This window comes from Paroedura picta, chromosome 3 (assembly GCF_049243985.1).
Source record: "Paroedura picta isolate Pp20150507F chromosome 3, Ppicta_v3.0, whole genome shotgun sequence".
NCBI lineage: Eukaryota > Metazoa > Chordata > Lepidosauria > Squamata > Gekkonidae > Paroedura > Paroedura picta.
Genome location: NC_135371.1, coordinates 49,949,753 through 49,972,958, shown reverse-complemented (window position 1 = coordinate 49,972,958; position 23,206 = coordinate 49,949,753). Strand labels below are relative to the sequence as shown.

The 23,206-nt window shown below is 44.4% G+C and overlaps 1 protein-coding gene and 1 long non-coding RNA gene across 5 annotated transcripts in view; both read right to left on the bottom strand.

Moving 5' to 3' along the window:
• Positions 1-1,298, bottom strand: part of NUP210 (nucleoporin 210) — a 131,742-nt gene extending 130,444 nt beyond the window's left edge. For 2 of the 4 annotated variants that reach the window (XM_077325606.1, XM_077325608.1), the window contains exon 1: positions 783-1,298. In XM_077325606.1, coding sequence (XP_077181721.1) covers positions 783-955 — 173 coding nt within the window. In that variant the 5' untranslated portion in view covers positions 956-1,298. The remainder of the gene's footprint in view (positions 1-782) is intronic. The other 2 variants (XM_077325605.1, XM_077325604.1) reach the window with 2 other exon arrangements.
• A 7,395-nt stretch (positions 1,299-8,693) lies between these two features.
• LOC143831969 (uncharacterized) lies at positions 8,694-20,087 on the bottom strand. The gene is made up of 4 exons (XR_013229042.1): positions 19,967-20,087; positions 16,938-17,019; positions 14,487-14,717; positions 8,694-13,653 (listed from the first exon to the last, which is right to left on the bottom strand). It is a non-coding gene; the product is annotated as an uncharacterized LOC143831969 (long non-coding RNA).
• Between the last annotated feature and the right edge of the window lie 3,119 nt (positions 20,088-23,206).

The following is a 23,206-nucleotide window of genomic DNA, read 5'->3' as shown; positions in this document are numbered from 1 at the left end:
TATGTAACAAGTTAATATTCACAAGGCAGAATCAGCCGTGTTACCTAACGTACATTACAGTTCCCTCGTGATGGTGTGCCCTGCACCTATTAATTCACCAGCACAGCTATACAACTGGAAGAGTTATACTAAAGGGTGGCCAGATAACAGATGCCAACTATTTTACAATTGCCAAATCCCTCCTTCCTCGGGGACCTGCATTTTTGTCCAAAGGCTATTAAATGTGTATACTTTAGGAACTTTGCCCATAAAGAGATGTCCACCCGTTGCTCTAATGGCGGAGTAATGTTTGCCGCCAAGACCAGGCTGTTCTGTTTGGTACCATTGCCTATAGCTAACAGTGAGAAGAACGTAAGTACAAAACGTTAATAGTTCCTTCAGGTTTCCTTGGTGGCGAGGGCAATTCTTCTGGTCAAGTCTATGCAAAAACAAACAAATTAAAGCCTGATTCTACCAAGAGCATGTCAGCACAGGGCTGCGAAGCATGTTTCCTGTCGGCTACTCATTTTACTTTCCAAAATGGCCTGAGGCGGTGGCACGTGGGCCCTGTGGGAAAGACCAGGGCGGGGGAGGGGTGAAAAGAGGAGCTAGTTCAGGGCACGCGACCACCCCTCCCCAGAACTACGCATGTCATGCAAGGCGAGGAGGCTCCTCTTCCAGGACCCCATCCCGGCTCCCTCGCCCACGTGCTGCAAAACCAACCGCGAGCCGCCACACCTGCGCCACGTGCCTCAGTCGCGCCGGGCCCCCTGCTTCAGAGGGTCGTCCTTGTCTTCACTTACCAGCGGTAGCAGCCCTCGCTTGCCTCCAGCGTGAAGTTGATTTTGGTGCTCGGAGTAAACGGCAAAAGCACTTTGGGGATGTTCAGCTTGGAAGGCATCGCGGCAACGGCCAGGAGAAGAAGTAGCCAAAGCAGCCTCCAGGGCGCAGGGGCGGCTGCTGCTGCCGCCACCATCCCTGCAGTGAAGGCCGCTTAGCCGTGTCCAAGGGGAAGGGTCCGGTCGGGAGTGGGGGTGCCGCGCCACAGACCCGGTTCTCGAGCGCCGCCGGAGCCAGAGGAAAGGGAAGTTGCGGGCAGCGCGCAGCACCAGCCGCTGTACAAGAATCACCCGCCTCGAGCTGCTATTCGAGGGACGTCACAGCGCGGCCAAAGGGAGGCAGAGACCCCGCCGAGGGCGGGGGCGGAAGGCAGGCAGGGAGGCCGGCCCCTGGGCACCGGCGGATGGAGAAGCAGCAGCAGGTGCGCCGCTGAGGTCACGTGGCGTGCGGCTGGGGACGCTGGATGCCTCGCGGGGGGAGCCTAGTTGCGTTTGTTTGTTTGTTTCCACCCCGCTAATTGACGCGGCTTCGGACTCCTTTCGCGTTAGGAGCTGGAAAGAGATCCTGCGCAAGTTTCTCCGCTCTTCAACTTGCAAAAAAAAAAAAAATCCCCTACCTCATGAGCCCTGTGATGCGGACAATTATTGTGGAGTCCACAGTGGCAACCGCCCGTTGCAGATTGTACCTGATGCGCTCTGTGCCAAAAATAAAAAAAGGAATAAAGTTCTTTGGGTCTCGATGACACTTTGCCCTCCACAGCTACTTATTCGTTTACATAGGTTTGGCTACATTGGCTTCACAGCTCACCGTATATGGGAGGGAAGATCCCTTCACTTGTGAACAGAGTCAACTTTTATGGGTTCCATTTTTAGGCATCCTACAAAGCCCTTCTTGGGTACAATGTCAGTTCTAGAACAAATTCAAACTCTTCTGTTATGTAGACATTGACAGGTACCTAATAAGTCCTTGTAAATTTCCCACGAGTTTGATTTGTAATCTCTTGTATTGGTCCTAACTGCTAGTTTACTATACACTTGTTCTTTATGTTCCAGTTCTGTTAGTATTGCATATGTTTTAGCTTACAGATGTTTTAATTTTCTTAACGTTAACCATTATTTGCTCAAAAGAGGTGGGTAAAAATTGGTTCATTTTAAATGGATTCTCAGGAATTCATAGGATTTTTACACTGAAACGAAATAAAAACATAATTATACTGTAGACCAGTGGTCCCCAACCTTTTTGAGGCTGGGGACCGGCAGGGCAACTGCCCGCCCGCGCATGCCGCGCATGCGTGGCCGAAATTGCGAATGTACCGCACATGCGCGTTTTGGCTGCGCGGGCGCGGGCGCAGCCCTGAGTCCCTCTCCCCCCCTCCCGCAGTAAAAAGCTTCCCAGGCCGCAAGCTTGCAGCCTGGGAAGTTTTTTACTGCGGGGGGGCGGGGAGAGGGAGCTGTGGCCCGGTGCCAAGGCCTTCGCAGCCCGGCACTGGGCCGTTGCCCGCGGGTTGGGGACCACTGCTGTAGACCATGTCTTAGTCTGTAGACAGCCTCACAAAAACCATCCATCCACAGCATCATGAGAATGCGATGGGGCAAAAAACAACTTGAAATACATGGATCTTCATGGATATACATGATTTGGCACTAGATTATTCCAAACTCACTCTAAGTTCACCTATTATATCAATAGCCACGGCATGCACCACAAAAATCACAGATTCACATCTTTGTGGCCATGCCAAAGAGCAAAAACATGGTTCCAAAGCACGGATCCTGAGGGTTTTTGCATCGGGTCACCCCAAACTCACAATCAAATTATATATGCCCATTGCCACAGCTCCCACTACAAAAATCATGGATTCATGTCTTCATGGCAACACTTTGAAGAAAAAAACATGTTTTCAAAGCATGGTTCCTGATGGATCCTTGGGGTTCTTGCAACAGGCCACCATAAATTCATCATCAAATCACATATCATGCCCCTGGGCACAGCTCCCACCACAAATATCAGAGATCCACATCTTTGTGGCAACACCAGGGAGGAAAAACATGATTATGAAGCACAGATCCTCATGGATCCTTAGGTTTTTGCATCAGGCCACTCCAAACTCACCATCAAGTCACATATTGTGTCCATGGCCACAGCTCCATCCCAAAAAAATCATGGATCCAAGCCTTTGTGGTAACCCCATGGAGCAAAAACATTCCGAAGCATGGTCCTCACCTGATCCTCACAGGTTTCAGAACCATGTTTTTGGTCTGTGGCATGGCCACAAAGGCATGGATAAATTATTTTTGTGCTGTATGCTGTGGCTATTGATGTAATAGGTGGTCTTATGTTGAGTTTGGGGTGACCCAATGTAAAAATCATGAGGATATGTGCTTTAGGACTGTGTTTTTGCTCTTTGGTGTCACCACAAAGACGTGGGTCTGTGGCTTTTGTGGTGAGATCTGCCTTCTATCCATACTACCAGATGCTGTCAGTGATATTAAATTTTGTCTATACTCTATTTTGTAGTTCATTCTTAAGCAATTCTGCAGGCCTGTAAAACTGAGTTGTTCCACCAGGCCTATGGCTGAGGTACATCTGATTTCAGCTTGCCTTCCTGCCTGATTCCATCGTCAACTCTATTAAGACATTGACATCTCTATATATTACCCCTCATCTCTCCGACAGGATGCAGAACTGGGCAAACATTGTTGCATTAGTGTAAAGTTAGATTTTGTGTTCCTAGAATCTATATAAGAAATTTAATGTTAAGATTTTATATGTAAATTTTATGAAATGTTGAATTGTACATTTTTATTTGTTGTAATCTGCCCTGAGCCCTTTGGGAAGGGTGGGTTAAGGGTGGGAATGGTAATAATAATGAATTAGTTGATAATTAATTGTTCAAGACCATTGAAATTGTGTTGATTTAGAACTATTGTTGGATTACTGTTGATGCTACTTTGACTATGGTATATGTTTAGGTCGTTCTATGTATCACCTCGTGACATTATATGTAAACCGCCTGAGCTGTATGAACTGTTATCACACATTGTTCATCTGTGTCTGTTGTAACCCTATGCAGATATGAAGGTCACAGACTCTGAATCAATGCATTAATTAATTAATTAATTAATTAATTAATTAATTAATTAAATATAGGTGGAAATTAGAATGAGGATCATTACAGACATGTAGGTATTATAGTTGATTTGAGTCACTCCAGCTGCTAGCCTAAGAGCACTTTCCAGGGAGTAGGCTCCATTGAATAACATTGGACTTATTTCTGAATAGGTTAGTTTAGGATTGTTTCTGAATTTAGCCCATTTTGGAGATCTAGTTTGATATATTGGCTTATATTTAGGGGTGCTAGCTCTGGGTTGGGAAATACCTAGAGACTTTGGGGGGTGGAGCTGAGACTGGGTGGGATTTGGGGTGGGGAGGGATCTGAGAGGAATATAATGCCATGGAGTCCACCCTCCAAAGCAGCCATTTCCTTCAGGGGAATTGATCTCTTTAGTCTGGAGATTAGCTATAATTCCAGGGGATCCTATATTTCATATTCTCAAGGTGGTTGAAAGCACTAGTTACATATATTCAAGGAATAAGGGTTGACATAACACACCAACACATTTACAGTCCACTATAAGCAGAGTCATACATTTCTAAGGCAATAGGGTTAAAATAGTGTGACTGCTCACAATGGCATTGTCACACTTTATTGGTTTCTTCTTATGAAAAACAACTTTTGGCAACAAATGATTTAAAGCTGAAGAACGTGTATGGAGGGATTAAACCTTTCTCCTGCCTGTTCTTTTCTTCCTGCAAGCCCCTGCCTAATGGCTACTGTCATTCTTGATGCATACTTTTTTAGGATAAAAGACAGTGGTGAACGAAGGAAGGGGCCAGAACTCAACAACATATCCCATGAACTGTTATCACACATTGTTCATCTATGGCTGTTGTAACCCTATGCAGATATGAAGGTTACAGACTCTGAAAAATCACTAAGGGGAACAGGACATATCAAGTATTTTCCATGGCAGGCTGAGACTGGCATAGTAGCATTAATTAAGGCTTACTTGATTGCCAAGAAACACATCCAAACAGATCTTTGTATTAAGTTTGCCAACCTCTAGGTAGGACCTAGAGATCTCCTAAAATTACAACTGATCTCCAAGCTATGGAGAAAATGGGTGTTTTGGAGGATAGGCTGTACAACACAATAGACCTTTGAGGTACCTCTCCTTGCCAAACCATGCCTATCCCAAGTTCCACTACTTTCTCACACTGGCATTCCTACTCTACCTGATCACAGATCACATTGGGGAGCCAACATGGTGTGGTTAAAGAGCAGTGTTCCGGAGAGCCTGTTTTTATTTCCTACTTCTGCACATGCAACTAGCTGGGTGACCATTGGCTAGTCACAGTTCTCTTAGGGCTGTGCTCACAGAACAGTTCTGTTAGAGCTGCCTCAGCCCCACCTACCTCTTTATTTTATTATTCGTTTGCTTGTTTGTATTTGTATATCGCCCTCCCTTGTGGCACTGGGAGGCTTACAGAAAATGTTAGATGAGTAACAGAGTTCAAGATAAGATTGGTAACTGTCAGAGACCTTAACATCATCCACAAACATAACATATCAAGTTCAGGTGACTATATCAATCTTAGCATTTAACAGTCATAACATAACATGTTCAGACAAACATTTCATCCACAATCCCAGAGAGTGTGCTTATCTGGATAGGAGGGGAGTGGGGGCCCAATTGATGTTGTTACTGATGTTGACCAAATGCCTGGCAGAAGAGCTGTATTTTGAAGGCCGTGCAGAACTGAGATAGCTGGGAAAGGGCCCGGATCTCCTCTGGGGGCCAGGTGGGAGCCAGGAAAGAGAACAAGCTGGCTCTGGCCGAGGCCAAATGTGCTTCTTTGGGGCCAGGGATCACTAGCTGGTTGGTATTGGCTGAGCATAGTGCTCTTGGGGGGGGGGGGTATATGGCCTTAAAGCTTGATCTGATATTCAACTGGTAACCAATGCAACTGCGGGATGTGGGCCTTCTAAGGTGTTCTCATGAAAACCCTGGCTGCTGCATTCTGGACCATTTGCAGTTTTCAGATCAGGGATAAGAGTAGGCTTGCATAGAGTGAGTTGCAGAAATTCAGTGCAGAGGTGACTGTCATATGGATCACTAATGCTAGGTGTTTTGGGGCCAAGTAAGTCACTAGTAGTTTGGTGCGGGTCGAAATATGTCAGCTGTACTACTTTTGTGACCTGTGCCCCCACAGAGAGGGAGGCATTTAAGATCACACCCAGATTTCTGGTGGAGTGAGCCACTGACAGCCGCACTGTCCACGTTGGGCAATCCTTGCTTGGACCCTTCCTGCCCAGCCATAGGACCTCCGTCTTTGAAGTGTCGCGCTTCAGACGACTCTGCTTGATCCATCCCATCACTGCTTCCAGACACCTGGCTAAAGATTCTGGGGACGAGTCCGGGTGGCCATCCATCAGGAGGAAGAGCTAGGTTTCATCTGCATATTGATGGCACCTAAACCTGAACCTCCACACCAGCTGGGCAAGAGAACACATAAAGATGTTGAATAAGATTGCAAAGAGGACCGCTCCTTGTGAAATTACATAAATTGTCTTTCTCCAATTGCCCTCCACTGTCTGTGACCCCAGAGAAAAGAGATCAGCCATTGGAGGACTGTCCCTTGTATCCTGGCATTGGAAAGGTAGTAAGCTAGGAGCTCATGGTTGATTAGGTCAAACACTGCTGTAAGGTCAAGTAGTACAAGCAGTGCTGACCTGCCTTGGTCCAGCTGGTGGTGGAGGTTGTCCATCAGGGCAACCAGTGCTGTTTCTACTCCATAGCCGGGTTGGAAACCTGAATGGGATGGACCTAGGACTGAAGCTTTGTTGAGGAATGCTGATATTTGGTCCATGGCAACCCTTTCCACCATTTCCCCCAGAAATGCTAGATACAAGATAGGTCAGTAGTTGGCAGGTTCCCACAGATCCAGAGACAACATCTTCAGCAACTGACACACCATTGCCTCTTTAAGCCCCTCTGGGAATTCTCCCATTGAGAGGAAAGGGGGGGGGGTTCCTACCCTCTCATCAGCCGTTTTGAGTAGCCATGAGGTCCAGGGATCTAGTGGGCATGTGGTCAGCCTTACTGAAGTTAGCATCCTGTCCATTCTGTTCTAGGGAAAGGAAGGGGAAAGTGTTTGCATGCTGCTTTGAGACTCTTTCAGATAGTGAAGAGTGGGGTATAAAAAACACTTCTTCACTTTGACCCTTTAAATGCTTAAGGAGCGGAGCTTCATCTCTAGCACATGACAGTTCCCCCGGGCCTGATCAAGTCCAATCCTCTCATTTTGTCCACAGCCACAGCTCCACTTTCTCTTTTTTCAGCTTTTCTCCCTTTTTATTCCTGTCTTCTCTACATTGACCAAGCCTAGCTCTGGCCCTCTCCTCTTCACACACTGTTCATCTTTTAAATCTTTCCTTGCCTTCCTGGGTTTACACAGAGCAGTCTTTCTCAACTTTTTTACTGTTGAGAAACCCCTGAAACATTTTTCAGGCTTTCAGAACCCCCAGAAGTGGTGTGATTTTGCAGAATATGGTTGGGAAGCATAGCTGTGTACACGCCCACCTGGGACCCTTCCTTTCCCACCCCCTCCAGGCCCATCATTGGCCATTTTTAGGGAGAGGCCATTTTACATTACCATATATGGTCAAATCACCTGATAAATGTTTAACACATTTTTAATATATACTAAAATTAATTAACTCCCACCCATTCAATAAACCCTTCCAGGGTGGTCAAGAAACCCCACAATTTCACAAAACTCTGGTTACGAAAGCATGACATTGAGCCACAGGCTGGCAAAACTCCTGTGGTCAGAAGCTGATGAGCAGGGAAAGGGGCTCCTTCTGTGGCTGCTGTGTCTCTGCCATCCCAGGAGGTGCACCATCTTGTCCTTAAACAGCTGCTGCCTTTGCCCCACTAAGTTCTCTTTCTGGCCTTCACAACCAGCTCTGTGCCACAAGATACTAGTAAACTCCCACGATATATGGAACATGATGTAGGTAAGGTCCCTACTCTTCCCAATTCAAAAAGCGCCATCTTTACCATTCTCATTTATATTTTTAGCTGAAAGGATTCTTTCCAGGTTGGAAATGCTGCAAACTTGATTAATCCTTGGGTGCTCCTTGACATGATATCTAGATGTATTACATGTGTTGGTATATCTGAAGTCCTGCATAGTGCAGGGGGTTGGACTAGATGACCCATAAGGTCCCTTCAAACTCTATGATTCTATGATTCTATGAAAAGCAATGGTGTTTAGAAAATTCAGCAATTCATAACTGATCTGTTTAAAGCACAGGTTAATGTTGGCTGTCCAGCACACATCATCTTAATCTATTTTTAATAAAACTTATGGATCGCCCCATGATGTTAGTCCATTATTATAACATTAATGTCCACAGAATGATTGATAGTTCAATGTGGTATTAGCAATTCAGTGTTTAAGAGGTCTCAAAAACAGAAAATGGGTAACAGGCAATCACAGTTTACTACCCATGTTGCCTCTTTCAAAATATATAGGGAGGGCCATGACCACTTCACACACCCGATCCTCTCTCTCATCCATAGAGGCATCACCAGATAAGGAGCACACTCTCCTTTACTAATTACTCAGATACTACACAGTGCTATTAGGCTTGGGGGTTTAATCTGGGTTTTTTCTGGTCCACAGATTCTTAAAATCCAACCATGTACATGCTTATTTAGCTTTTATTTATTTATTTATTTAGATTTCTATACCACCCATTTCTTTGCAGCTCTGGGCGGTTTACAGAGAACATTATAACTTACATGGAACATTATACAGACTATAACATCAAAACAACTTTCACTAAAACATCAAAAGATTAGAAAACCACATTTATAATATAATAACAATTAACTGTAACTTTGGGAGAATCGTGGGCAGGTGTCAAATATCATTGCATGAACCAGTCACATACATACATATAAAGTATAGGAAGACTAACATTCCACTGTAAATCAAGTTTCCTACATGACCATAAATTGGTTCAGAAATTTAAAGCTGCCTTTTTCTCTTTTTTTAATATGCATAACCAACAAAGGAAAAGGGTGAGTTCAACCCTAGGTTTTTGCACAGGAGACTCAAAAGAATCCTGTGACCCTCTTTCATGACGTGATCCTATGACTAGTTTCAGCTAAGGGATAAAAGATACAATAGGAACTTCACAAGTCAGGATGTGGGTTCCCAACTTGACCCCAAGTTATACAAGTTAGGAGGGATTCTCCTTTCTAAAGTTTGAAATTTATCCATTAAGCTGCAAATGGTGTCCATGTGAGAGAGAGGAGTTTCAGGTTTCCTTCCTGTGGCATTTTTTTGGCACCAGAAATGGTGCGGGGGGGGGGGGAGAGGTTTTACCCTTCCTCTGGCTTCACATGCTTTAGGATGGACATGTGGTGACAGAGGAAGGGACTATCAGGCTCCCCAGCATAGTTTCCAGAGGTCAAAATGATATAGGAAGGAAGCCTGAAGCCCCTCCCCTGTGACCCTTTTGCATCTAAGCAGAAACCTTTTAAAAGATGATTGCCTCCTAAAACCACAGATCAAGTTGGGGACATGTTTCCTCACAGGTAGATTCCATATCACATCCCTTGCCATGTGATCCTTTCAGCTGGAGATGCCAAGAATTGAACCTGGGACTTTATAGTATGCAAGGCAGATACTCTACTTCTAAGCCACAGGTCTTCTCATTACCTCTGATACTTTCCAAAATCATATAAAATCGGTAAAGCCATATTGCAGGCTAGAACTTTTTTTTTCTTATGGCAACTCCACAGAGTTTTCAAGGCAAGAGATGTTCAGAGGTGGTTTGCCTGCCTCCAGGTTATGACCCTGGTACTCTTTGGTAGTCTCCCTTCCAAATATTAGCCAGTACTGACCCTGCTGCATTTCAGGGATCTGATGAGATCAAGCCAGTCTGAGCTATGCAAGTCAGGATGAAACCTAATGAAAGGTAATGATTTGCATAAAACGTTATAAACCTGAACACAAATACTGGTCACCTTACTCTAACATTTATATAAACATCCATTCAAATGGAAAGCTTTCTGTTTTCTTTGGGAAAAGAAAATCTTGATGACTTCATTTTCTGTTGATTCTAGAGTAGACTTACTCAGTAGATCTCTACCAGACTTGGTTGTTCGACAATGGCTGCTTGAAATGTAAGATTCTGTCCTGTCACTAATGTTAAAATACAGCACAAGAGAGCGAGGCAGAATTTATGCAATTCAGTTTTATTGCTGCTACTATCAATCTCTCATTTAGCACTACTGAGAAATACTTGTAAACTTGAGGGGTTGGGTGTATAAGCTATTCAGTAGCCAAATTATGGTGATGAGGTCTAATATAATGGATAGAAAATGATAGTTACATCAGCTGTGGAAATGATGAAGTGGTAATTGAAAAGAAACTATTTTGCTTTATGTACTTTTAAGAAAGCACGCCACTACATATTAAAGTCATTGGGAATTTAGTGAAATCTGGCACACATCTCCTGAATGCATTACAGTATCAAAGCTCAGACTGGTATGCTCCAGTTTTCCTTGAGTGGCATACTTTGCAAAGAAAGTTGTGCGGACTCATCCCTGTAAACTCCATCTCAGTCATATTGTTAAACAACTACCTATCACTTTAATTAATTTGTCTCTATTATACTTTTAATAGGGCTAAAGCCCGTTGTATCCAAGAATACAACAGGCGCTAGAGCTTGGCAGTGGGAAGAGGAAGGGGAGGAGTTGTCCAGTCTGTAAGGGCATGGGGTTAAATGTGTGTGTTGTGTCGGAGGTTGTGGTGGCATGGTGGCAAATGAGGGCATGGGTGTGGAGATATGGGTGTCAGGAACCTGTGATTTGGAATATTCGTTGAGTGTGGGAGAAGACTGACCTTTGGGAATTATGGCATAGTGGTTACAGATGAGCTTTCCAGAGACATGCCTTCAGATATGTGAAGAGAAAATCAGACTGGAGACTCTTCTTAGGGGGAGATTACATGCAACCAATTCCCCCCAGTTCTGTGTCTTTTCCCTTCTTGTGTGAATTAGGCCACAGACTCCAAAATGTCCCCCTGCCCTAATACACAAGGGGTAGTCATGTTCACTATTTACAGTTTCAGGCTGTAAATATTTATTTAAATCTTCCTGCACTTTCCAGACTCACAGGACTGATGCTGGTCTGTCTGTCTGTGCCCCAGAATACAAACAGTTGCTGGTAAGGGCTGGCCATAGCCCATAACCCAGGAGGGACACACCTGCACCACTTCCTCCTCCCAACTGCAGGCAAAAATGGCTCGGTTGAAGGCTGGACTCTGAGGCATTGTACGATTTTGAAGTCTCACCTCCAAACCTCCAGGAATATTTCCAACCCAGGGGTAGCCAACCTCCAGGTGGGGCCTGGAGAGCTCCTGGAATTACAGCTCATCTGCAGAGTATAAAGATCAGCTCCCCAGGCTGAAAGGGCTGCTTTGGACAGAGTTGTGGTAGAGAAGAAACATTTAATGCCTCCCACACAGGCTGTTATTGAATTGAAAGACTTGAGGCCTACTGCACAGGGTTGTTGTGCAGATGAAACAGGAGACAAAAGAACCTCCGCAACAGCATCCAGTTTCATCTGCAGAATAACGCTGTGCAGTAGGCCTCAAATCTGCGCAGAGTTGCAACGAATACACATAGCTTGGCTGTGTCTAACCCCTGGCCAGAGCAGTATTTTAAGTGAGAAAGGGCTTATCTGTGGCCACCCTGTCAGCCAACTGTTTGGCAGAAGGGGAAAGTTCCCCCCCTCAAAAGGAAGGCCCTCAGGCTCCCCTGCGTTGCTCTTGGAAACGTCTCCCTCCCCAACCCAGTGGTAGCCAACCTCCAGGTGGGGCCTGGAGAGCTCCTGAAATTACAGCTCATCTGCAGAGTATAAACCTACCACAGAGGTTGGCTACCACTGGCTACCCTGCAAAGGCTCCTTTGCAGCAGGCCAGAAGGGATGGGGGAGGGAGCACACTCCTGCCAGCTCTGTCAGGGTTCTGAGGCAATTTGCAGTTGGACATGGCAGTTAGGACAGCCTTGGGGTGAAAAGGACTGGCGCAGCCTGTCCAAGCCTCTGTTCTCATCCTCCTTGGCAGTCCAACTGACCTCCTCTCCCTGCGGTGGTCAGGGGCAGACTGGCAGCGATGTCTCCAGATTGCTCCTGGCTGGGCTGGGTGGGCGGGCCCTGTCAGAACTTTGGCTTCACGCCTTCCGACTGGCTAGAACTCTGGTCTGTCCTGGTGAGGGTCCAATACAGCAATAGCTGTATAAAGATTTTCTTTCTCATTGGCAACTCAATGTGCTAGAACAAATAATACAGTTATAAAACAACATCATATTTTGCTCAAATTGATTCAAATGAGGTCAAGGCAATACAGATCCCTGCTTAAATAGAACAGTGTTAATCTGCATTCTGAAATAATTGGCATTAGGCATTGGCTGGCCTCCTTTGAGAAGGAACTGCACAAATAGGATTTCATAATAAAGAACATGTAGGACTAGAGTTACCAACCTTTAGGGGGGGCCTGGGAAATTCCTGCTGTTACAATTGATCTCCCAGATGACAGAGATCAGTTTCTCCATATAAAATGGCTGCTTTGAAGGGTGGACTCTACAGCATTATAACCTGCTGAGGTTCCTCCCCTCCGCAAACTCTGCCCTCCCCAGGATCCACTTCCAAAATCTCCAAGTATTCCCTTATCCAGAGGTAGCAATGCTATATGAGGCAACTTTATACCAAATCAGGTCATGAGTCCATCTAGTTCAGCAATATTTCCTACTTTGACTGGTAGAGGCAGCAACTCTCCATGGTCTCAGGCAGAGAAGAATATTTTCTAATGCCTTCTGCCTAAGTTTCTTTGATAAGCAAAAAATGCTGGGATAAAAAACCACCCTTGTTGAATTTGGGTGGACAGAATCCATACAGAAGAGGCTCAAAACCTTTATCAGGCTTTCAGTGTAGTTAGTAACCAGGTCTCTAAAATGCATAGCCACTTTGTACTTATGGCTTTCTTTCTCTAAACAGAAATGCATTTTTAAAAAACTCAATCTATATATAACAGGTTTTCTCAACTAGGGTTTCATGAAACCCTGGGGTTTCTTGACAGCCCTGGAAGGGTGTCCTGAATGGGTGAGAATTAATTATTTTTAATATGTTGTTTAAAAATTGTTAAACATCTATCAGGTGATATGATCATATATAGTCATGTCAACCCACTCCTCCCCTCTTCCCAAAATTACCACTGATGGTCCTGGAGGGGGTGGAAAGGGGCGCGGTCAGCTTGTACAGAGGTATGTTTCCCAACCCTATTCTGCACGATTGTGTAAATTCTGGGGTTGCTTGAAACCTGAAGAATGTTTCAGGGGTTTCTCAATGGTGAAAAAGCTGTGAGAGACTGCTATAGAGAGACACATGCATACACACAAGAGGGAAAAATGGGGAACGGTGGGCTATAATTACAGGTAAGACAAGGTGGTTAGTTTATGAGGTTTTTGCACAACTTCAATACTATACAAGATAAACACAGTAACATTTATACTTGAAGATTACACAGTCTTCCTAGTTATGCTGACAACTGTAGTAGTCAACAAAGATGTCGTCTCTGTTTAAGACCTGTTAATAGAATTACACCTACAGATAAATTCTAATTCAGAATTTTCTTGCTGGAGGCTCCCTTTGATGTTGCTGTTGATGAATGGTGACTTTCAGCAAGTTTGTGGTGCTAGAAAGGAAAAGGAAGGGAAAACGGATAAGTTTGCAATTACAGAGGGATTTTCATTTGCATCTTGAGAATTCAGAAAAAAAGTGTACTGCTGATGTTTATAGAAACTGGAGGCTTCATTATATCAGAATTGAAAAGTGTCAGCAGAATGAAGAACAAGCTATTGACTTTTCGAGAGCCTGATTGCAGGCAAGGGACTCCTAATACTTTGCTGCAAAACATTAAGCAAACAACACAGGGATAAATTTCACAGTATAGGTATGAAACCTAATGGAAATAGATATGTAACTTAATATTTTTTCAAAGTAGGACTGGGTAACTTAGGGATATCTACCACAAATGAGTTACAGGGCCAAATATCCCACCCAGTCATAATTTTTTACATTACAAAAATGCTGGATAACTACAGCCAATGCTCCCAGGTCAGAATTTCAATCTGATGCCCTCCCCACCCAAACATTTGATGCATATGATAGAAGCTGGATTCTTTGTTCTAGGAATAGGGAGTGGTTGACATTTTTAATCAGTGCATCGTCCTTACATAGGCATACATATGAACAAATGTTGATGGGTATGATTGTCATGAATAGCAACAGAACCAATTTCTGTTGTTAGGGGTGTTTTGCTGAGAGCTGTTACAATTATTTATTTATTTATTTGTTTATTGTTTCAATTTATTACCTGCCACTCTCATAACTGGCTTGTGACGGGTTACAGTTTATGCATGTTAAAAACCCCATTAAAATCCCATTAAAACCATTCTAGACATTCATCCATATACAAACAGACTCCTAAAATATTTAAAAAGCCATGGCGGTCTACAACCTACTAACCTTCCAAAAATCTAGTACAGGAGTGGCAGGAGAGAGCGCAGATCACATAACAGGTGCTTAAGCTCTTAATACTTGGGGGGGGGGCATCAGATCTTCCTCGCCGCACCAGCCTCAACCATAGACCTGGTGGAAGAGCTCTGTTTTGCAGGCCCTGCAGAATGCTGAAAGCTCCTGCAGTACACATGGAACTTGTCCATGGGAGCGTATGTCTGAGGAAAGTTAGGGCTGCTGCTGTAGAAAAGAAAACCCAAACACATGCACACATTTGGTCATTCCAGTAGATATGCATCTGGAAGAGGATTTGCTGTGTAAATCCCTTTGGTGAATTAGATAACCTGGCTCTGGTACAAATGGAAACCAGTGAATCTGTTATGGCCCTACATAATTTCAGAAACTTGGAGGAAGACATCATACTTTTGGTTATCGTGGGATTTTAACAACAAGTTGCTACATGGATTGGTCAACTACTTGTTGAAAAAAGCCCCACATTTATTTCCATATGTTAAAAGCTTAAATGGCTTTAGAAGCTCCAATAGTACATTTCTGACCCAACTAGGAACTTCAGCTACAAATTAAACCCAATGAAGGCCATTGTTAAGGAGCAATGGAACTGGTTATCTTAATATCTGTGGCTTCTTTTTGTGGAAAACACTTTTTAATCTGTTTATTGTTGAAATATTTGTACTTTCCTCTAAATAAACAGCTATTATATCAGTATTTATTAGTGACATTCATTCAATTTTCTAGAAGTGCACATTTCATTTCAGTTTATATATCTCAAAATGAGCAATTCATGATTGGATCAGTTTGTACTTTCAGCTTTTATTACGGCTAAAGCTTTATTTATACAATGTGTCTTATATTAGATGGCTTCGATCTATTGTTATCTGTTATAATGACACTTCAGGGGGAAACTATCATGGTCTGTAACCTTCCCATTTTGTGTGTTTTGTTTAAACTGAAGCTTATAACTTGTCTTTTATTATTTATACCTGATTTTATTTATTGATATGCTCCCAAAGGCATTTCTGCTGAGCTATCAAAAATGTTCAGCTCTCTGAAAGATAACATCACTTCATAAATATTATTTTGTTATTGCTACCAAGGGACCATCACTCTGGGTCTTCTAATTTTATTTTCATTCTTGTCCTCCGTAACTAGCTGGGTTCTTAATGAAACTTAAAAAAAATTCAGTTGAAAGGCTTTCATGGGAATAGTTGATAGGAAATAGAATACTAATTGAAGTGGAAGTCAAATCTTGCTTGGAATTTCTCATACACATTATCTCCAAACATTTCTCTCTCTGAACAGAAATGAAAACCAGTGAATAATCTTTAAAGATGTATGTTACAGGTTTAAAATCACTTATCTAACACCTTAGACATTCTTTAGCCTAAGGATAAATATTCAGTTCTACAAGAGTAGCAACATATTTATGGGGAGAATCATTCCTAGTAGCTGTGAACTAGCAAATAAAAAAAAATTAAGCCTTAATGTCAGGACCAAAAGTCTGTCAGGATCCGACGTGGCCATTCTCTTCTGTCTAGTGTGATACAAGAGTAATGAAGGATGGTCTAATTTCAAAACCAGAACAAGGAGACAAAGATCTATCCAATGGCAATACAAGAAAATATTATCAAGAAAGAAAGAAGTGTCCTTTTTGTAGTTTTTCTTATCTTTTTATTCTGTGGGACTTCTGTCAAAACGGCATCCAGGTAATGTCCGTTTCAGTGAAATTCTTTCCTCAGTGACAAGTCCTCTGATTCTTCAATATTTGTATCAATTTCACGGGTATTAGATTTTACAGGTACCACGGGCTCACGTAAGTATGGGGACCCTGGTCTGTGATGACACGTTCCCTCCTGTCCACTGTTTGTACATATAACAAAATTAGAACAAACAATGTTCTAATTGTTCCAGTTGGTGTGTTGTTGTTATTGTTATACTGTTATATTGATTTTGATAGTGTTATATGTAAATGTTCCAAAATGTTTTATGTAAACCACCTAGAGCCGTAGGGAAGGGCGGTATAAAAATCTAAATAAATAAAATAACAATTGGGTTGGAGAGTGTGGTAAATGAATGTATGAAGAGTTTAGCATCCTGAACCTACCATCAATGAAGGAAGTAAATTCTTTGAACTTTGATGGAAATTACTTTAGTTACAGAGATGTTTAATATGGCAGTCTCCAGTATGTTTACATGTTGGTAAGTATGTGTACTCATGCTTGGCAATACTTAATTTTCATGTGTACTACTTTGGAAAAGCTATTCCCACCTCTGACAAGGGAATAATCTACTAGCAATGCCATTCAAAGCAGAGTCATACCCTTCTAAGCTGACTGACTTCAATTTACTTAGGGTGGTATTGTCAGGCAAATGTTATCTCACATAGGTGCCATCACATGGACACTCTTTATGAAAGATTTTTTTAGCATCTTAAAACTTTACCTGTTCTGTGAGGTTGGATAATGTTCAGTTATGCTCGATTGAAACAGGACTGGATTTCACAACATAACTTTTATCCTTTGTCCTTCTCCATAGAAAAGGAAATAAAAAACCAAAGTTTCAGTTTTTAGTGGAAGAAAGTTAGTTCTTAGCTTCTTGCTCAGGACATGGTCAGCTAAACTCTTATCCCCCCCCCCTAGTTTGCACCAGTCTATAAAACAAAAAATCAAACAAGATGGAAGTAAGGTGTTTTACTTGATACCGTATGACCCATTATGCACGGCGGCAGCTACGGCGGGCTGCTGCCATGCTGTTGGGGCGGGGGATCCCCCATGTATGCACAGGGAGGAGCTCCCCCAGCACATGCCGGCTGCCCCGGCACAACTGCCCCGTGCATGCAATGCGGGGCCAGAACCGTAAGTAGCGTTTCAAAGTAGGGATTGGGGGCATGGGGCCCCCACTGCATGATGGTGGGGAGTAGTATGCGGGGGGACGTCCTGGTCAGCTCTGCGGAGCAGCAGAGCTGGCAGGGGCGAGAGGAGTCCCTGCCGGGACACCGTAGGTTGGGGGAGGAGCTGGGCCTCTGATTATGCACAGGGCTAGCTTGACCTAGCTTTCGCCTGCACCCTCAGGAGACCTAGGAACAAGGAAGAATCCGTGTTTCCTTAACGTGGGTCTTCCAAGGGCCTGGGCTCGGCATCACCAGGGATGGCAGCAACATCTTTAAACCACCCGTGGCGCCGCGGGCGCCACGGACTAAATAAAAGGCTAAGGGGTTCTAGGGCGGGATGTGTCTGTGATGAGGAAGGGTCCGGATTCGAACAGACAATCAGAGGGACCAATCGGCAGGCGCACAGCGCCTGCCGATTGGTCCCTCCGATTCCCAGCCCCAGCAACTGCGAGCCGCGCACAGCGTGGCTCGCAGTTGCTCCCTTAGCCGCTGGCCTGGCGCGTTGGAGGGGGCTCCCTGCTCGGCAGCACAGCTGCCGGGGGCTCCCTGCCCAGCTCGGCGGCCTGATGCAGTGAGAGGCGCAAAGCGCCTCTCGCCGCAACAGGCCGCCACCCCATCGAGCCCCCGGCAGTCGCGCAGAGCGCGGCTGCCGGGGCCTCCCCGCTACAAGCCTGCCCGACTGCCCGACGGAGCAGCCTGCGCGCCTGGCCAACGGCCCGCCGGACGAACAGGTAAGCTGCCGCGGCCCTCCTCTCTCCTTTCCCCTTCCCCCTTATCGCCTTTCAAGGCCCATTTTTAGAAATGGGCTTTGAAACTAGTCGAGTATAATAGGAAATTTTCCCCGAAGCCCTGTGACCACCAGCTTGATATTCCAGCCCGTGCATAATCGGTCTATGAGACAACCTAAAAGAAAAACTATTTTTCTTTATTCAGTTATCACAACAATTTTAATTACATGCTAAAATGAGCAATGTTATTTATTTTAAAGTATTCAAATTAAAAGATAATTGCGCAGTTGCTCTATATAAATGTGTATCTGAAATGCTAATCTATGGAGCGGGGGGATATAAGGTTTCAAAGTTACTTGGTAGCATGCGGTTTTTCTTTGTGAATTTTTACTTTGTGTCCTTTATGCATCAATTACACAAAATTAATTACAAGATGGTAGTTTTAGCCTCTGCAGTTATAAAAAGAATTTACATGCAGACTCCCAGTGGAAGATATATTCCATATATATTTGCTTTTGTGGAATATTTTAGGTTTATACAAATATTTTTTAGCTGTTACTTTTCATTGACAAATGTAGTCACTTGTTCATAATTCACTGCTCCCATAGCTTGCTGACTTTGATAAGTAAAAAAAAAAAAACTTTGGAAAAAATGCTATTTGTTTGAATACTGTTGCCCCTGGGTTGAAACCAATTAATATAAAAGCCTGAGTGAACCATAAGAGCTAGAAGAAGAAGAGTTGGTTCTTATATGCCGCTTTTCCCTACCCGAAGGAGGCTCAAAGCGGCTTACACTCGCCTTCCCTTTCCTCTCCCCACAACAGACACCCTGTGAGGTGGGTGAGGCTGAGAGCGCTGATATAACTGCCCGGTCAGGATAGTTTTATCAGTGCCGTGGCGAGCCCAAGGTCACTCAGCTGGTTGCATGTGGGGGAGCGCAGAATCGAACCTGGCATGCCAGATTAGAAGTCCGCACTCCTAACCACTACACCAAACTGGCTCTCCAGCTAACCAGTCAATTACATCTAATTGCATTCAAATAATACTTATTAATTATAAAGTTTTTGTTTTCAAACTGAAGTCAAATGATATTTTAAAATAATGTCCATTTTAGTACTTAAAATGTATAAAACCTTCCAAACATAAAAACATTAATATCCATATTTTAGTGGGAAAATATATTTAAGCAGTTTTGAAGTTGTCTGATTTCTTTTATATCTTTTTGTAGTCCTAATTGAAGACAATATTAAGTATGAAAAATTATGACAAATTCCACTAGAATGGTGAATCTGAAGTCTTCCATAATATGTCCCACAAGTCTTCCATAATATGGAAGACTTTAGTAATCCCAGTTAGCAGAAATAGATATATCTTATTAGAAGTACAGAAATGATCCACCATCTGTCTGCTTCCTATAAGTGCTAGGATACCTTGTTTAATTCTTTGTATGATAGTGAAATTTGCTCAGGGCAGGGTTTTCTCGGTGATCGCTGGCTGCACTACACTATATGATAGGGATCCCAATCCCCTGGTGGGACCTGGGGATTCCCTTGAATTATAGATCATTTTCCAGTGACAGAGATCAGTTCCCCTGGAGAAAATGGCTGCTTTGGAGGGCAGAATACATCTTTTCTTTAACAATAATAAAGTTCAAGTTGCATGCAGACAACTCATTCCCTAACTGATTGGGCCTCCCTGGGTGTGTGCCACCAATAAGGAAAGGGCACCCATTGATTGATCCTCCTTTGGGGCACACCACTTGAGACTAACACAGGAGGCATAGGAAGCATCTGGCTCCCCCCACCATCTCAGGGAGATGAAGGGTAGGAAGAGTCTGATATTGGGGCAACTTACCAGCTGCAGGGCCTTTCAGAGAGGCCAGCTCCTCTTCCACCTGGCAAGCTGCAGGAAGAGGAAGAGAAGGTCAGTTAATTCCTACAATTGTCTCTCATTGGGAGAGTGCTCTCCATATTGGTGGCATGCCCCCAGGAGGGCCAATCAGGTAAGGAATGAGTTGTCTGCACACTAACTTTATTATGGTTAAAGATAAGATATGCATTAAAAAAGGAGATTCTGTCTCTGACAAAGTACGTATGGACATGACCACACAAACTCTTTTCAAAGAAAGTATAAAACACATGGGGAGGGTATGAAAAATTTCATAGTCAAAGTACAGACAGAATAACAGCCATCTATGAAGATTTCTATAAATTGCAGATACTTATTACTTTTATTAATTGGTTTTATTGTAATTATTGAAAATTAGATTTTTCATTTTGTGATCTGATTAGTGTCCAGTTTACACATCTCTAAACAGCACAGATTGCAGATTCCCAAGTGGTTGCAACCATGTTTAAAAAAGAGGATTTCTCAAGAAATCTTGTTTTTATTGCTTGAGTAGAATGATAGAATCATAGGGTTGGAAGGGACCACATGGGTCATCTAGTCCAACCCCCTGCATTATGCAGGACATTCACATCCCTATCGCTGATCTGCTGTAGCCTGCCTCCACCCCCTTGAGCCTTCACAGAATCAGCCTCTCTTTAAAAATGTCCAAAGATGGAGAACCCACCACCTCCCGAGGAACCCTGTTCCACTGAGAAACCCTCTAACTGTCAGGAACTTCTTCCTGATGTTTAGATGGAATTTCTTTTGAATTAATTTCATCCCATTGGTTCTGGTCCGTCCCTCCAGGGCAAGAGAGAACAACTCTGCTGCATCCTCTATATCAGTGGTCCCCAACCTTTTATCACCGAGGACCACTCAACGCTTGACAATTTTACTGAAGCCCGGGGGGGGTAGTTTACTCCTCTACTCTCAACCACTGCCCTAACGCTCTCTGATCGCTATGGTAATGTTTAAACATCCCTTCAAAATAAGATACAGACACGCCACAACAATGAACATAAGGAACATTTTATTTTCATGGAAATTTTAACTCATGACAATGACAAATCAATGGGAACACTGAGCTTGTTTCTCTGCAATGAGATAGTCCCATCTGGGAGTGATGGGAGACAATGACACCCAAAGTGTGTTGTAAAGGGCTGGGGGGGGGATGAAGTAAAGGGCCGGGGGGGGGAGAAGGCGTCCTTTGCGGCCCACCTCCAATTAGCCGACGGACCACATGTGGTCCACAGCCCACGGGTTGGGGATCGCTACTCTATATGGCAGCCTTTTAGATACTTGAAGAGTATCAAATCCCCTCTCAGTCGTCTCCTCTCCAGGCTAAACAGACCAAGCTCCCCCAACCTGTCTTCATACGTTTTGTTCTCCAAACCCCTCACCATCTTTGTTGCCCTCCTCTGGACACACTCCAGTTTGTCTACAAATATCATCAAAACACAAGAAAAGTAGGAAACATAGAAGAAAAATGTTGCTGTTGTTAGGTGCGAAGTTGTGCCCGACCCATCGCGACCCCATGGACAATGATCCTCCAGGCCTTCCTGTCCTCTACCACAGTGGTCCCCAACCTGCGGGCCGCGGCCCGGTGCCGGGCTGTGAAGGCCATGGCGCCGGGCCGCGGCTCCCCGCCCCCCCCCGCAGTAAAAAACTTCCCAGGCCGCAAGCTTGCGGCCCGGGAAGCTTCTTACTACAGGAGGGCGGGGAGAGGGAATCAGGGCCGGGCCGCACCCGTGCGGCCCGATCCGCGGGCGCGGTCTGTGGGTGCGGCCCGGGCGCAGCCCGCGGGTGCGGCTCGGGCGTGGCCCGGGCGTGGCCCGGGTGCGGCTCGGGCGCGGCCAGATGCGCGGGCGCGGCCCGATGCCCTGCCGGTCCCCAGCCTCATAAAGGTTGGGGACCACTGCTCTACCATTCCCCGGAGTCCATTTCAGTTCTCACCGACTGCTTCAGTGACTCCACCCAGCCACCTGATTCTCTGTCGTCCCCTTCTTCTTTTGTCCTCAATTGCTCCCAGCATTAGGCTCTTCTCTAAGGAGTCCTTCCTTCTCATGAGGTAGCCAAAGTATTGTAATTTCATCTTCAGGATCTGGCCTTCTAAGGAGCAGTCAGGGATGATCTCTAGGACTCACTGGTTTGTTTGGCTTGCAGTCCAAGGGGCTTGCAAGAGTCTTCTCTAGCACCAGAGTTCAAAAGCCTCAATTCTTTGACACTCGGCCTTCTTTATGGTCCAAATTTTACAGCCATACATTACAACTTGGAAGACCATAGCCTTGACTAGACGCACTTTTGTTAGCAGGGTGATGTCTGTGCTTTTTAGGATGCTGTCTAGATTTGCCATAGCTTTCCTCCCTAGGAGCAAGCGTCTTTTAATTTCTTTGCTGCAGTCCCCATCTGCAGTGATCTTGGAGCCCAGGAAAATAAAATCTGTCACTACTTCCATTTCTTCCCCATCTATTTGCCAGGAATTGAGTGGGCTGGATGCCAAGATCTTCGTTTTCTTGATGTTGAGTTTCAAGCCAACTTTTGCACTCTCCTCCTTCACCCGCATCAACAGGCTCTTTAGTTCCTCTTCGCTTTCTGCCATGAGAGTGGTATCATCTGCATATCTGAGGTTGTTGATATAAGAAGAAAAATACTTCAGTTTAAATACTTAAGATACTAAAAGAAGAATACCATCTTGCTTTAGGATTGAAGTTCAGTCATGTAGAATTTAGACATTTTGCAAGCTAGGATGCATTACAATCTTGTCAGAGGCTTTCAGCCAAAGATATTGGGTGGCTCTGGTAGAATACCTGCTCTGCATGCTTAATCTCCAGCATCTCTAGTCAAAGTGTTCATGTTCTTTGACTGGCTGTTTCTGCAGATCCCGGACACGATCTCTTATTTTCTCTGGCCATTCTGCATTAAGCTTTCCTTCCCTCAAGCCCTTTGCTTCTTTTAACAGCCTTCCATTGCTTTGCAGCACTACCTCTCCCTGTCCTTAACCTCAATCTACTTGCCCTTTCTTATATCCCTCTGCCTTTCCATCACCTTTCCTTTTAGGAACAGAGGGCACAGTCATAGCAGTCAGAGAGTGTTATAATAATGGCAGCTAAGTCAAAGGCAGACTGAGCTCATTCTGACTGATCAGGGCCTAGCCTCTTTGTAACTAACAAGCCACCTCCAGAGGGTTTATTATCATTACGGCCAATC